The 16,559-nt window shown below is 40.8% G+C and overlaps 1 protein-coding gene across 3 annotated transcripts in view; it reads right to left on the bottom strand.

The window, feature by feature from the left end:
• Positions 1-913: 913 nt before the first annotated feature.
• Positions 914-16,559, bottom strand: part of LDAH (lipid droplet associated hydrolase) — a 130,618-nt gene continuing 114,972 nt past the window's right edge. For 2 of the 3 annotated variants that reach the window (XM_054821794.1, XM_054821793.1), the window contains one exon: positions 914-4,219. In XM_054821794.1, the coding sequence (XP_054677769.1) occupies positions 4,028-4,219 (192 nt within the window). In that variant the 3' untranslated portion in view covers positions 914-4,027. The remainder of the gene's footprint in view (positions 4,220-16,559) is intronic. The other variant, XR_008576546.1, reaches the window with a different exon arrangement.

Below are 16,559 nucleotides of genomic sequence, written 5' to 3'. Positions count from 1 at the left end.
ACAGTCTTTAATTAAATCTCTCCCTGCCCGTCCCTTCTGAGCGTGCGCGTTAGCCTGTTTCATAACTTCTGCATGATGCTACCGAGAGCAACGATCGCTTCTGGCAGCTGCCTCGTACTGTTACTGCTGTATCTGCTGCTTGCACTCAAACCCCACCAGCTGTTCCAGAAATATCTGCTGTTTTAATAGTATCTGGTCACTCACAAATGCTCTCTGGATTCTTATTCTGTAAATGTGCCAGGAAAAAAAACATTTGCCTGCAAGTGAAGAGCCTCAGAAACTTATTGTAGTTTGGAGTCTGAGTGTGACCTGTGATACAGAGTAAAACAAGTCTCTTGGGTCTACTAAGTTTATCCAAACCCCCTAACAGTTTGAGTGAATTTATTAATGATAACATTGAACATCTTGTTTAAAGTCTTTCCTGGCAATTAGCTAGACCGAAGAAAGGGAGGGGGAGCAGATGCATACATAAACCCATTTTCTGTAAAATAAATGTGTAAATGACCTTGACGGCAGAGAAGAGATACGTATTGTGGCTCATGTATGCCACCTGTCTCCTGTGAGTCAAGAAACCGGTGTTTAGCTTGGAGTCCAACTCCCAATTCTTCACCATAAACACTGCGCAAGGACTCATCAAGCTTCCTGAAGGGACAGACCTCACTGACCCACACACTCCACAGCTCATTCAAAGCAGCAAACGTGGAGCTGGAGGGAGCAAGAGGAAACATCATCGATTACTTCGGAGTGGCTCATAAAAATGCTTGAGTGAGTCAGGTGCCTACCACCCACTTAGCAGATGTCTACATCGCATCTGAAATTGGGGGTTTGGCAAGTATTTTTGTAAATTTTGTATGCAGGAAGTAATGAAGAAGGTGAACTAAGACGAAACAAGTTGTCAAAATAAAGAATCGAGTTACATTTTACCATAAATGTCTTTATTTTTGTTACTGGAGGTGTGTACTTTTTCATAAAAGGTATCGATCTAGCAAAACACTTGAACATGAGTCAAAGTCATTGAAGCTAGCAGGATTACTCGCGTGGTGAGAATTAAGCACAAATGTGAATGACAGAGATTAGGTGCTACTGCATACAGTCAATTCATTTGCAACAGGTTTTCCAAAAATTCTAAAATAGTCTAAAATAGGCAACACCACACTGTGTTTTCATGGTAAATTGGCACATTCGGACCATAAGCACTTTTGACACACTTTACCTGGGGTCACGGTGAACACCAGGGGCTTCAGAGGAGCTGGATTCTCATTGTGCGAGATCTGCTCCTCTTAGGAAATACAACTGTGAAAACTAGACCCGTGCTTTTTCGCAATGAGTAGAGTAGCAGATTTTCAGATCTTAGCCTTACGGTAACAGCTTCTAGGTGGAAGGTAGCAATTGAATCACTATGGTTTCGATAATCTTAGAGAAAATTCATTTAAGAAAATCGTAAGGCATTCTCCTGCAGTAGATTTGGTCTTTGCTGACCAGATCTAATCTCAGTTTAGGTCTTAATGCAGTCAGTAGGATTTGTTACAACAGATTAACATTGGTATAAAAGGAATACACAAGTCAAGTACAAGTATTGCTAAATTAATTCCTCATACAAAGTATATGAATAATGCACTGTAAACAACTGCTTCTCATAGGTGCTTCAGTTTCCAGGCTTTAATAGTTGCTCGTCATCTTTGGTTAATGCAAGATTTTTTTCTGTCCTCAGGAGATCCACTACAACAGCTGAACTTGTACAAACTGATTCCTTACTCAATGACCTGATTCCATCTACTGTGAAGAACAAAAGGTTTGTTCAACCAGGATCAACGTGTAAACCAAAACAACCAAGTGAACTGTATTTTTTATGTTGCTAACATACAAACATGTGCATATGTAAACATCTACGTGTACATATATATATATCTCTCCATGTATGTGAACACCCCCGCCCTCACCCTGCCACAGGGAGCACCTAGGCCAAGAGATTCATGGAGCATCTGCCGTAAGGCCATCCAACAGCAACGCATGCCAGCGTCTGGGGGCTGCTTAAACACACGCAGGCACACACAACTATGGATGCCTAAAGTGAGCACAGGAAGTGTTTTGATCATGATGAATATGCCCCTCTAGAAAGAAGGAAAGTCCCACGACTCTCCAATAAACAGAATCAGTTAGTTGCACAGTCCCGGTCCCTTCACCTGGAACGTACCTGGCTCCTCCCCATGCTGCTGCAACTGTAGTCTCAACATTTCTGCCTCAAGCATCAGTTTCTGTTTCATTACGCGGCAGTGTAATCTGAAAATCCACTGGCTAGTCTCAAAAGCTAAACCAGTTTCTAATGCAAAGAAGGTCACTTAAATCCACTGGCTGGCTGCAGGTCTGAAAACTAGTCCAAAATATCCAGAAATTGAATTCTATTACACATTGCTCTAAGTATCAGTGAACAATTTAAAGGTGGATTTAGAGAGAAGTGGAAGGTGCATATACAATCGTGCAAGAAAAGTAAGGAATTAACAGTTCTGTCTGCACCACAGAGAATGTTCTCCAGTACCATTCTCACTGGTACCACATTAAAACTTTTAATGAGTGATGTCAGTTAAATACCCAATGCATCATCTAAATTCATCTGTTTGCGAGGGCAGGACTTCTCCTGACTACATTGTGTAGTGTTTTGTTTATTTAGAAATGTCTCTGTGAACTCCGCAGGGAGACCATTTCACAGGTTCATGGCTAGAAAGCTTTTCCTGATTACACTTGGCTCTGTTCCCCTTACTTACATTATTTTCATTTTAGATATGGCCTGTAACTTCTTGTGTTATCACAATTGGTAGGATGTTTCTTTTTTTCTGGTGGTTTGTTCCCCCCCCCCCCACACCCCTTCCTCTCTGTAAAGGAGAGGGATGAACAAATATGAGGAACAGTGTACTTGTCAGCAATGTGCTATAGCAAGGATCTGGTTCTCGACAGTAACATTTCATGAGATTTCATGGGTACGACCATGGCAGAGTAAGAGCCCTTTTCTCATGGTGGACTTGCCTAATTTATGGCTTGGCAGAAAATTTCATACTTCATTCCTTAGAGCAAAGAACTGAAATTTAGGCATGTATCAAAACTGGGTTAATTCTTTAAAGTTGCTGAGGAAGCACTATTCTCATGGACTTCATTAGGAGAGCTAGGCCACCTATAAGTAGCTATATATGGATTCTGCAATCCATTTTAACTTTTTAATAGTGGCACTTTTGACCAGCATCCTTTACCTTCTCCACAGTCAATGGAAAAATGAAACATTTGGCCATGTTCCAGATGAGAGCTCCGTATGTATTCCCTTGCTGAGCAGCCACAGTTACCTTATGGTATTTTTAAACCCTATGGAGTCCTGGCAGTGCCCTAAACGCCTTCTGAGACTTGGAGAAACTGCACACCTCATCTACACATCTCCCTTGTGCTCATCCTGAACTGACCCCACCAACTCCATCTGATCTGGAGGAGACAACGTTAGGGTTGTCCTGGAGCCTTGGGCTCTTCTGGCTGTTGTGCACCAGGGTTACATGGGCGGATGAGACACGTGGGGAGGGCCAGGTCTTTCACAGCATACCAGGATCCATTGCCAGGATCCATCCACAGGGGAATTTTAATCCGTAGAGTAGCCTGGTATTTCTGTCTAAAGCAGGCCAGCTGGGCTGCCCCAAACCCATCCCTGGCATCACCTCCAGCAGGTGAGTGAGGTGGTAGTAACTCAGGTACACTTGTAGCCAGTGAATCTAGTATCAGTGTTGTCTAGAGCACGAGAAGACAATAAATATTCCACCCTTTGCCAAATCCTGCAGAGTCCTGAAGACACAGGATGAAGGTACATCACCACTGAATCAGTAAAACTATACTTTGGACCAGCCAGTCTCTCTTTAACTTTCTCTAAAACATCTCAGTAGAAAACAAGCCATAATCTATAATAAACAGAAAAAAATAGGACAGACTCTCTCACAAAAAAATTACACGTTCACAAAATAATTACATCATTTCTTGTTAATCACTGAATCCGTGTTTATAATTTGGTCAGATCATCCCGTAACCAGTCTGTAATCATGGCAGCCATCTCCTTGCTGGCATCTAGCACAAAGGCATGGCGGAGCCCTTTCTCACAAAGTCGAATGTCTCCATCTGGAAAATCCATTTTGATCTCATCGTAGTAGTGCTGTGGACACCAGCTGTCTCCAGTTCCATAGTAAAAAATCAGCTAGAAATCAAAGCACATCAAATCATTAATTTGAAAAGTTACTGATGAAACAACCAATATGCAAACAAAGAGCACTGAATTATATTCGGAAATACACGATGCTTCATGACCAAAAATATATTGTGACGAATAGCAAATTCGTAGTTCTTGGTTGTTTCCAAGTCCACAATTAAAATGAAGTCAATTAAATGCTCTGTGACTCAGTTTCCTCATCTGTAAAACTGTGGAACACAATACAGGCTTAACTCTGAAAACAGAGATCTGCTGATGAAAGTCTGGCTGTCTTAAGAAATTTGTTATTATGGATCAAAACACCTAGTTGTCCATGGAGTCCACCTCTAGCCAGACAAGCTGCTGTGTTTTCCCCAGCTATTAGCTGTTTTCTGTGTTAGCTTTCTAGCTATTTAATCAAATAGCAACATTACCAGTAAACATGATGCTATGTCCCAGCTGAAGGGGCTAACCATTATGGCTTTCTTCTGGATATACACTAAGAGAAAGTAGGAGGTCACTCCATATTTCTGAGTAGCTCAGTCTTACTGGCATCTATTAGGTGTGATCTCAAACCATCTGCCCCGTTGGGGCCTTAGGTGGAGGAGCACCTATTTTTCTTAACCTCGGTGTTAGACGTAAACTAGAGGTGATTCACTCAGTCATGTTAGAATAACAGCAATTATGGTCATTCTCAGAAGCAAAACTTCTTTTTTACTTGAAGAATTGTATAATCTTAGAATCATAGAATGGTTTGGATTGGAAGGGACCTTTTAAGGTCATCTAGTCCAAACCCCCTGCAATGAGCAGGGACATCTTCAACTACATCAGGTTGCTCAGAGCCCCGTCCAACCTGACCTTGAATGTTTCCAGGGATGGGGCATCTGCCACCTCTTAGGCAACCTGTTCCAGTGTTTCACCACCCTCAATGTAAAAAATTTCCTCCTTATACCCTTTTAGTTTAAAATCATTACCCCCTGTCCTATCGTGACCCACTAAAAAGTTTGTCTCCGTCTTTCCTATAAGCCCCCTTTATATATTGAAAGGTCACAATAAGGTCTCCCCAGAGCCTTCTCTTCTCCAGGCTGAACAACCCCAACTCTCTAACTTATCTTTGTGAAGTGATGCCCATGTAGAGCACAGGCACCTCCCAGAGACCAATGAGCAATTTTCTTTTGGGTTGTAATGTGGAACTAAAATTCTACCCAAGTCTATTTTGTTTTGATCTTGCCCTAATAACCTTGTTCAATGACATACATGAAGCAGGTGCTACAGGAACCACCTAAACACAAAATGTCACTCTTTCCCAAGTCATCATTTCCCCTCATTTTCATCTCAACTTTGCATACTATAGCTATGTTTTTCAATTTCTAGAAAGTATTTTAAGATAGAGTGGTTGTCTAGGAGAGAGTAAAAACCCATGGATTTAAACCTATACAGGAACAAGATTAATGATGTGGACTTTTTATACTAAAATGTTTGAATGCAGGTACCAGAAGGATGTTGATTGCTCAACATATCACACACAGCTTGGCCAAATTCCATTACTCTCATTGGTTTCATATTTCATTTCTGTACTTCAGTGAATAATTGAGCAATGCTAACATAAATTAGGGGACAAGAAATCTTCCTTTCATCACAAAAATCTTCAATTCCATCATTTTTGTAGCCATGTGGAATATAAATAAATGCACCCACTGGGGCAGAGGTGGGCTAAAAGCCCAGACTGCATTTCACAAAATGTTACAAGTTCTTGTCTAACTCGCTTTTCTCTTGTTGAAGTGTACCCAAATCTTGGATATTACTGACTATTGGCTGTATCCAAAATATAATATCATCTCAGTTGCACAGACACCAACCCAAGTTATACTTCTATGTAGATGTAAAACACAGAACATAAACCATCCCATGTTAACAAATACTTATTGGTTTCCTTTGTCACTCACTAACTACTGGAAACAAGGTATGCCACCTGCTTTAGCAGAAAATTTCTTTTCATCTTGCCTTCAATTCATACATCACAGGGTATCACACTAGCAAAAATTCTTCAAAAAAAGCTAATGTAAAATGGCCAGCTGCATTCAGGCCTTTTGAAAGCCAAACATCTGACCGAATTATGTTTAACCCTGGGCTCTGTTATCAACAGACACAAAAATAAAGACTTTGAAACTGAGAAAAAAAGAAATGGAGCAACTCCAGTTTAATGGACTAGTCCTTGAAATTATTAGATATTTTGATAGGCTAGTCGTAAAGTCTTATCACATGATCATTTAGAAAAAGATGAAGAGTCACTTACAGTTACAAAGGTGGATAAAATACTTGGCTTAGTCTGCATGAACTGTGAAATGGGCTGTTCTCCAGGTAGGGCTGTAAACTTGAGAACTCACAGATTTGGAAATGCCTAAACAAAAGATTTATGTGCATTCTTAGCTTGCCTCTGGTATATTTGCGTTACGGTTTAATCTTCCATTGCCTGATCCAAAGGACCTTGACTCATTCAATCCACTGACAGGATGACGTCCAGCTGATGAGCTGCTATTTGATAGTATTTTTCGTTCTAAATTCTGTGTGTGGTCTGAGGATTTATTTACTACATATTTCATGGTTTAGACAGAATTTATTTTCTTACGTGCATTCCTCTGGCACGCACCACTACAGGATTTGCATGCTCACATTTATTAATTTAGTTTTGCAACACCTTAGTGGCCATTTTTATCTCCATTTTGCAGATGGGGAGCACAGAAGTTAAGGTTAAACTACATACATTAATTTGAAAGTATGTAGTCTAGTCTGAAACACCTAGAGCTGGCTTTCCAGTGAGCGTAGCATTACGCTGTATTGACTCTGCTCAAAGGACAGCACTCCTGGACTTCATTTGCGGGTGCTCTGCAACACTGTCTGTCTGTCTGTAAAACAGATTTCAAGGTCTTCAATGAGATACTCAGAAAAGTGAGGACAAACTGTGACCATCTATGAAAATTATTAATGACTTCACCACCAGCCCATTCTTGGATGTGAAGTTTAGGTGCCTTTACCATGAAACTATCTATTTTTACTTCACATAGTTCCCTATTTCTTTCAACAGGCATTTTACTGCTTCTGCCACAAATGAGGTAGGAGTTCTGCATCCTGCTGTCTCCTTCATTACACAGCTCTTTTGGTTAATGAAAGAGGAAAAAGGAAAAGTGAAGTTTTAATGAAAGACCACCTCTTAATGCGTACATAAAAGGTGTCTGAATTAAGACTGGTGCTCCCTAACTTTGAAATGCTTGGTAATGCAATATCAACTAGTTTTAGAAGAGCTTGTGCATACAGTCTGCTAGACTTCGAGGAGGTTAAAAAAACCCACGTATTCTACATGTGGCACCTATGTGTAGGTCTTTGCAACAGTGTTAGCACCTCTAGGTCTGCTGCTCTAGGCCTCTTCCCTTGAGGCAATGGTGTAACTGAAAGAAGCAGCACTTTCAGCTTCTGGCCAGAGGAACATGGGACACCTTCCTGCTGGGAGTCACACTGGCGGTGTCCAGCACAGAAATTAGTGATTTAATTTGGATCTATTGTGTGTTTTTTGAAGCAAATGCCATGTTTGTCCAGATTTAGCATGCTTTGGTTCACACTGTGGAGGAGTCTTGGAGTGTATGAACTCCTTTCAACTGAAACTAAGGCAAAGATGCTCCTCAGGATCACACTTAGTGAGCTCCAGTCACTAATAGACATTCAGTCCATGTGACGAGACAACTGTTGGCTAAAGTAATAACCCTCTCAGATGCGTACATTGGGAACATTAGGTCCTCACCACTTACTATTTATCTCTACAAATTCTCTTCTATTGTGCTGCTCCTGTTTTTAAGGCAAACATAGCCAAAGGCACCTGCTGAGAATATGAATGATAAGATTTTGGAAATTTAGGTTCCATTCCAAGCAGAAAAGGGCAGAATATTTACCAACTACTGGTCTTGCTGTCCAGTTGTTTGTCCAGTCTTTCTTCCTTCTGCCTCATCCCTTTCTGGTCTCAGAACTGCTCTACCCACCTTTGGCTCATTGTTTCAGCTCTATTCCCCTTCCCTCATCATTTCCAACTTCCTCTAACTGCTTCTTATTCTAGTCCCACATTCTTGCTCTGCCAAGTCCAGATATTAGTCTCCTGGTTTCTCCATCCCATTCTGAGTTTCAGTTCCAACCCCAGCTGCCTTCTCCCCCAGCAATTCTCCAATTTATTAGTCTAGAACCTCTATTCCCAGCCCTACTTCTCAAGTATCTCTCAAACTATCAGTTGTTCCTAGTGTCAGGGTTGGGTTCGGCTCAGCATAAAAACATCCGCATACAGGTAACTGTATTGTGGTGTTTACATGTGTACCAGGCACCCAAATTCCCATCACACAGTCAGGAAATATATACTCAATACAGTCATCGGTGCTTAGAAAGCTATTCAGCTGAAATAGCAGGTGTCTACTGTAAGGTGGGTGAAACTGCAGTTGAAGCTCCACTAAGAACTCAGTTGCCTAAGTGGAGGTACCTCTGGCCATTTGAGATGCTCTAGATATCTGAGGTATCTGCCATGAGACTGGGAGGTACGACAGATTTTATAGGAGACCCACAACTTTCTGGCAAAACAGCTGGAGGCCAGATGGGGATATTCCACAGTGCCCAAAATTAAACCAGATGTCCATGTTTAAGGGCCAAATTCCACCTTGACTTCTTCAGTAGATGTCTGTTGTCTCTAATGGGGTCTTCTGCACCTCTAATGCCTATTGCACCTGTAGATTCCTACAAGTAAACTCATAAAGCATGATTCAGGTGCCCATACATAAATATCAAGTAGTGTCAGATTAAACAGCTGGACTGATGATCTTAAGGGTCTTCTCCAACCTAAATGGCATTATGATCTCATGCAATTTACAATTGATATGCTAGCATATCCTGTTCAGTCTCCACTGGTGCTACAGGGAGCTCACGTGTCTCATATGCCCGTCTCGCTTGGGTAGCTCAAATCCACCAGCTCATATAGCACCAGAAGCTTACCTTTGGCCAAACAAACAGAGCCTTTGGTTCCTCCTGCCTCCTCCTTCTCCTCTCTGTTAACCCTCACTCACTAGTTCCCTCTATACTAGCTCCGCATGTATCTCCTCTGCACTGGAATGAATAGCTTCCTTCTCCAAGCCAAGAATTTTTACCATGAGAAAACAATGCATTTTCCCCTGAGCCTTATTTGTAGACATTGTAGAACCCTTTGGACTGAAATAAAAAATTAAGAGTCAAGGTAGGATAGACACTTGTGTCATGCATGCAACTGAAGTTTGGGTACATTATAACCAACTAACTAAGAGCTGTTTTATAACAGGAAGACTTGGAGAACTTTATTTAATGCTGCAGTTATTTTGTCTGCTTATTCCATGTGCAGATGTTGGTGTGTGCATTCTGTGTGTCTATGTGCATATGCCTGCAAATTTAAAACTTTAACATACTTGTTTCTTAATTGGAAACTGCCAACAGAATTCAGAATCATTTTCAAATGCTTCCCTATTAATGGGCTTTGCAATAAAATCTAGAAGCAGGATTGTAATTAAGGTGGAAATTTTCAGTGATCCAGCTGGTGGTACAGGGCCTATGGAACCTGACAGATCCCTGACTCATTTGTGGTGTTGAGGGTCTAAACGTCTGTGCTCTTTGCCTATGCCACACACAGCCACAAAATGTCCAGATGTTAGGATGTTACTTATTTTCCTAATATTAAGATAGATTCATTTTAGACATATTTAAACAAAAATTTCCAGAATCCAAATGTTCTCATCTTCATTTTAACACCATGAGCCTTGCATTGCAGCACACAGGCAGGTGTAATTAATGAACCATATGTAACCAGAGGCACACGGGATCTTCATTAATGGTAGGAAACACTGGCGTGCACTGTATGATTTGCATGGATCTGTAAAGCATGTACTTTCCTGTGGACTGTGCATGGCTGTAAAGACATCCTGAGTCAGCACAACCACTGTACCAGCAACGGAAAACTTCTGCCAACCTAAGCATTCAAAAATAGTGAGTCAGCCCCCCAAAATAATGAGACTAGCTTAAAAATAAACAGATTTACAAAACAATAAACAGAAAGTTCTTTCTATTTTTCTTCTGGGCTTAAACTTTTCAATATTTCCATTTTTTAACTTTTCTGCCATGAGGGCGAGAGGATTACGTTTTATTCTTTTGCAATATTGAGTGCTGAGACTTCCAGGTATTCCTGACTCAGAAAGGAAACGGCAGCTACCACTGGACATGTCAAAGACTTTATATGATTCCTGATGCAATACCCTGCTTGGTATGAGCGACTAACCCACGTCCTTGTTGAGGACCTGATGATGAGGGCAGAGCAAAGGGGATGTGGGTTATCTTTGCCGGCCATTTCAATACTGTGTTTGAAACAGTTACATAATTTCTAAGTTTCAAATAGTTTTAAAATAACAGCAATGTTCTCATAATCTGTTTTACCATTAAAGTGCTCGGAAGCACTTTCAGCCTTAGCTCCTGTAAAATAAAACACAAGTCAGAATAGGGCTCTGTCAGCCTAGTACCCTGTAATATGGTATGTGTACTCCGACACTGCACGATGATGGCAGCTGCTAAGTAAACATCAGAAGAATCTGAGATTCATATCAACAGGATGTTTACATTTTAAAGAGTTTCTAAGAAAATAATAAAGATTTCCTGCAGTTGACTCCATTGGCACTTGTTTTAGTATGTATGACAGTTCACAGAAGTATAAATTACAGAGATATTTCTTTTATGCTTCTTCTGTGGCTGTCATAGGTCAACACTGAAAAACAAATTCAAAAAGTTAAAAAATATTCATTGAGTTTCCTCTATCTCTCTGGAATTTGGTACATGTTATAACAACTTTAGGATCTTATTACCTCGGCAGGCACCACTCCAGCTGATGGCAAAGAGCGAAGGACTGATCTCTGCGGATATAAACTGGCGGCACATGTGCAACGGCAGGCAAGACTGTACCAGTGGCCTTGCTGAAATCCTGGGCTCCTATACATTAACTTTTTATCGGTATTATTCCCACATGCATTCACCGGATGAACAGCAGCTTCTCTCTGGGTGACATCTCCCAACAGTAACCAGTGAATAGTTTCATTTGTTCTTGGATGCAAACTAGTTGTAAAGGCATTAGCCCAGAATTAATTTTAGTTTCAATCAGGGTTTATAGAAAATGACTTTGCTTCTCTGGAATTATGAAAGCGTCTCCACCTTATCCTGCCAAAAGAATAGTATGAACGACATGGGAACAGAATGGTTTGGGACATGCTTTTTTTTTTGGACGTGCTTCAGTTGTACTTTGGTTTTACTAATCAGTTTCTGGGAAGAATTCAAAGAGCTGGCATTGCCCTAGGAAGCCCTAAATGCTTTGGGATCTGGTTCTCTGAGACACCATCTCTCTGCCCTCGTGATCCTGGCATGGTTGAGATCAGCTGGTTTGATGGCAAGGTCTTTGGAACTTGCTTCTCATCTTGTTTTACCAGAATTGGGATTTCTCAACTTTCCAAGGCCAGTGTGAAGCTAAAATTTTTCTGTTGGACCGTTTTGAGAGGAGGCAGTTGAGAATCTGGGGTACGCAATGCTATTTTAAAATACTAACCTTGTAGGGGTTGTAGTAAAGGTGTAATGGGTAGTTCAAGAATTTGTAGTGATTTTATTTAACATAAGGAACGTGGCCAGTTTTGTTAAACCAACACAAATAATAAACAAAATCAACTTCCCCATCTGAAAAGGGAGTGGAGAAACATTTTACTTTCAGAGACATTAAGATAAAAACCTGAGACACAGCCAGGCAGAGTGGCTACTTTGCACCTGATTCAAGCTGTGTTACTCCTCTCCCTGGTGTCAGGTACGGTGTTCCACCAAAGGGGCAGGGTGCATGCTCCCTGTTTTCAGCCAGGAAAGGGGAAAGGGATTCTCTCTAACTTTGCTGCAGTTTGTCAGCAATGCTACCGGCAGCTCTGCACGTAGACCCAGGAGATCAAGCGAGGCCACTTCTATTTCCACTTTCTCACAGATAACAAAGAGTCAAACTCAATGCAATGCAAAAACCTGCTTTTAAAAAGGATGCACCAACAAACCAGGGTGATTAACTTATTTAAACTACGTTACTTTTAAAGAGTTAAAAGCATCTTGAGCATCTATATTTAGAAGTGTCAGGAACATGAATATTTCAGAAGCGAAGTCTGCATAAATACCAAAATAAAACCAAACAGACCTGAAACCACTATTTAAGCAATTACTGGGCCAGATTCTTCCAACCATATTTTCTGCAAACAGCATTTCCCTCTGAATATCAGTCTGACACTGTCTACGTTCAGTGGGACTTTATCTAAGATGAATCAGTCCGATCTCTCCTGCAACAGCAGGATCAGCGTCTGGCTGTAAAGGGCAATTTTGTCCACCACCATACAATGCGCGCTGCGGCAGATGGAGGGAAGGTAAGCATCGCCCTCAGCGATTAAGGGGTAGTAAGGGTTGGACGGTAACTTCTTCTTAAGTATTCTTCAGAAGGCTGGGGAAATATTGCTGGTTTTACTCATTGTGTGTAGCACACACCTTACACCCTCCCAAAAATCCTGGAAATCCATGTCATCGCTTCTTTATTGGAATACCACACAGCATGAACGATGGTAACAGGAGCCCAGTTATAGAAAAAGTGAAATATCACATATAAGTATATTGCGGCCCATTGAACTTTTTGAATGCTCACTGGGATCCATTTCCACCGAGGAGAGAAACTGCTGATCCCTGATTAGGCATTCTGGGTGCTTCAAAGAGAAGGTTGTTTTTGTGGTTAAATGACACAGGCACCAAAATCCCCAAGCACATGTGCAACTTCCCTAACTTCAACTCTGCACCTCCAGGGAGCACAGGCCAAAAAGGATGTGAGACCAGCCAAAAAAGAGGTGTTCTTGGCTGGAGAGAGCACTTTGCACCTATTCAGAAAGACTGTTTGGAAGGTTTTTCACAAATGTAGGCAAGCAACTCACTCAGGCTGTGGGCAGGCAAAGTATTTGTAGTATTCTTTTAACCACTTATCTTCAGATCATGCTCCTCTCCCTGGGAATAATTACTAAACCCCTGTGGATGTCTACAGACAATCAAACAAAAAACATTGGGCAACATCAAAACAGCTGCTTCAGGGGTCGAAATAGTTCTTAGTTGCTCAGTTTTAAAAATTTTCTCTAGCAAAGACAATTTTTCAAAAGAAAAACCTAGCACTTGGAAAGGAAATACTTAATTTCTGCAATTTTTACTCTAAATCTCTGCACATCACTGTTCAGTTGATACTCCAGGATAACACATTTTCTACATTATTACTGTGAGATATAAGCTTGTATTACTTTAAATTCTAAAGACACCATTGAAATAAGCAGGAAGTGGTAGACATTTATTTCATTCATTTGATTTTTTTCAAAAGAGAATTTCTTCCGCACCATCTAAGGGCTGTTATAAGCCACCCCCAATACAGACTTCCTCAATCTGAGTGAAGATAGGTTCCTGTGCCCATAAACTTCTAGTAGATACTTCTTCCCATTTGATTAAAAATGATTCTTCTCAGACAACAGATTTTTTTCATCTTTGTATCTCCACTTCAGATGTTTCCTGTCTTTTTCCTTACGCAATTAATGTATCTGTTACACCAGACCACTGGCAAACTGAAGCAGCATATAAACCTTTTTTTGTTTAACATGCTAACCAAAAGCATCATGATTTTCAGTTGCTGGTGGAGATGATTTATGGTCTTAAGAAATTATGAACCACTACAGAAAGTTCACTGCCAAACTGATTCAAGACTTCCTGAAGTCTGTGGGAGCTCTTCTGTTGATTTAGATGGGCTTTGGAGCAGATCCTACACTTAAAAATACGACTATTGTGTATTATGCACTTCTCAATAAATACAAAGTCTGAGGGGTGAATTTTTTAAGCAAAATTTCCTCTGTAAGCACCCTAATTTTACCCTTTAATGCAATATCTTCTTGGTTACAATAGGGTTGTAAGTTTACTTGACAGAAAAAAAGTCAATAAGGCTAAGTCTTAAAATTAAGCCATGAATGTGGCACTAGTTAAGTAGAGAGCTTCTATATGGAAATATTGTCCACTACAGGCACGCTAGTGAATGCTCAAAGTAACCATTTTCCCTTTCCTTTTATTATTTTTATTCTATTTGTAACAGCTCCGTGATGCTCAATGCTGATCCATCTTTTAAGAATACGGAATTACACCCGCTTCCTTTTGTGCAAGAATTACAATAAACTTCCTTGAGTACAGTAGTATCTTTGCCTTCAGTGTCTGTTAGGAAAGGGAGTTGGTGTTATTACAGTGAAAGAGAGTAGCTCAGCTGGCTCAGACACGATCAGTTAATGATCATTAACCATCAAAGCTGACCAAATCTTGTATCTGTATCCCCTACCTTATTTGTTTAGACTTTGTGATTTATCACAACTCCCTGTGTCATTGCAATAAGAAGCCAACGTTCCTGTACTGCTTGATCCAGACGAATAGCTTTAGAACCAGTATTTTAAATGGTCTATCATATATTACTTTGTTAGAAGACAGGTCTCTATCCTCATACAGTTCCACTGCTATTTAATATGCACAACTTCTGTCTTTAGAAGATTACAAGTAAAATCTCATTTAATTATCCAAACACTATTCCAGCTCCCATTCTTTCAACATAAATCTGAGCAATTAGCATCGTTAGACTCAGAATATGGGGTCTGGAGATAAAATTTATCCTAGTCTCTAACTAATAATAATTATACTTAAACCTGGGCATGGAAAGATTGGAATAATTTAGTGTCTCTTCTTCTTTCTTCTTCACATCACAGAATGCAAATAAGATCCAGAAATAACTTTTCTATTCCACAGCAGCTGGCAAAGTCAGGTGTTAAGATTGGCTTTTAACATAAGATCACAGCGACTACTAAACAGTATAAATTTTTTGAAGTGACAGCTTGCCAGTTCTATAGCAACTTGGACTATAGTTCCTGTTTTTATAAACTTCCAACCTTTATAAGTTAAGCCCATTTTTATTGTCAATACACTTCAAATTTAACATAACGCCAACTCAAAATTTTTTCCTTAATTCTTACATTCCCAGAAATTACTAGAAGATGAAAAAAGAGACGCATTTAGCTTCATTTTTAGACCTGCTTTTTCTTCAGTTTGCCAACTGCTTATAAGCTCGCTTCAGCTTTTTGTTTTCTTGAGTATTTTTGCCACTTTAGAAGTATGAGGACATAGAAGAATCAATAAAAGAAAGTTAACACAGGTTTAAAAAAGCTCCTGCCTGCCAAGGCCACGCTTAGATTGACAGAGTCAACAAAAGCACAGATGAAGCAGACTAGGACACCTGCAAACTCTTACTGTTGGCTATGGGCCTTCATTCAGTACAAGAAATAAGTATTTTTGTAATGTGAAGCATCTGAGTAGACCACCTGAAGTCACTGGAGCTACAGCTGATAGTCACCACTATCATCCCCATCCAATGAAGCTTTTATGCTTAACTTCAAGCACGTGTGTTTGTGAATAAAATTTCCAAAAGCACCTGAAGTCCTGATCCTGCAAACTCCTCACTTTTGTACCCTGACACGGTACCCTGCAGAGTCCTACCCTCAGTCTGAGGGCACTAACAGGCCTTACCAGCCTCGCCTGGGACTCTGACCTACGCTCCCTGCCCATGGTCCAGGGTCTCCATCATTGCCCTTAGCCTTCAGTCTCTGCCTCTCAAGCTACGTTGTAGGAGTATCTGTCTCCAGCCCTGTTCCTGTATCCTAGACTGGACCTACATTGTACATAGCCTGTCACCTGGATGGATCCCACCTTGCTTTCCACCATGTCTTTGGCCATGTCTCCTGAATGGACTTTGGACCCACGTTGCAGCCTTGCCTATAGTCCTGTCTCTGGCCCTGTCTCCTTTTGCTCCTGACTGGATTCTCTGGAGGGACGCTGGACCTGGTTCATTGTTTTGCCTTGTCTGGGGCAGTCGAAGGACCCTGTTACCTTGCCCCACTCGGGTGCAGCTCCCTGACACTCAGAGACGTGATTCAGTCAGTAAAATCAACTGTTTTCCTTGAATTCATTGGGCTTTGAATCAACCCATGGAAAGTTTTGTTTAAGACAATGAGAACATCTGCAGTCTGCAAGATCAGCCCTTCAGTATCTTCACTGAGATTCCCCCCTGCCAAAGTGCAGAACTTTGAATACCCAGCAATAAAAATGTGAAAAACCAGGCATGCCTAGTTCTGTGTAGTATTCCTTCTTCACATGTGCTATTTCAACTCCTTTAAAAAAAATAGAACTGAAA

Source organism: Grus americana, chromosome 3, assembly GCF_028858705.1.
Source record: "Grus americana isolate bGruAme1 chromosome 3, bGruAme1.mat, whole genome shotgun sequence".
Taxonomy (NCBI): domain Eukaryota; kingdom Metazoa; phylum Chordata; class Aves; order Gruiformes; family Gruidae; genus Grus; species Grus americana.
The sequence above is the reverse complement of the archived record's forward strand: the minus strand, read 5'-3'. Positions and strand labels throughout refer to the sequence as shown.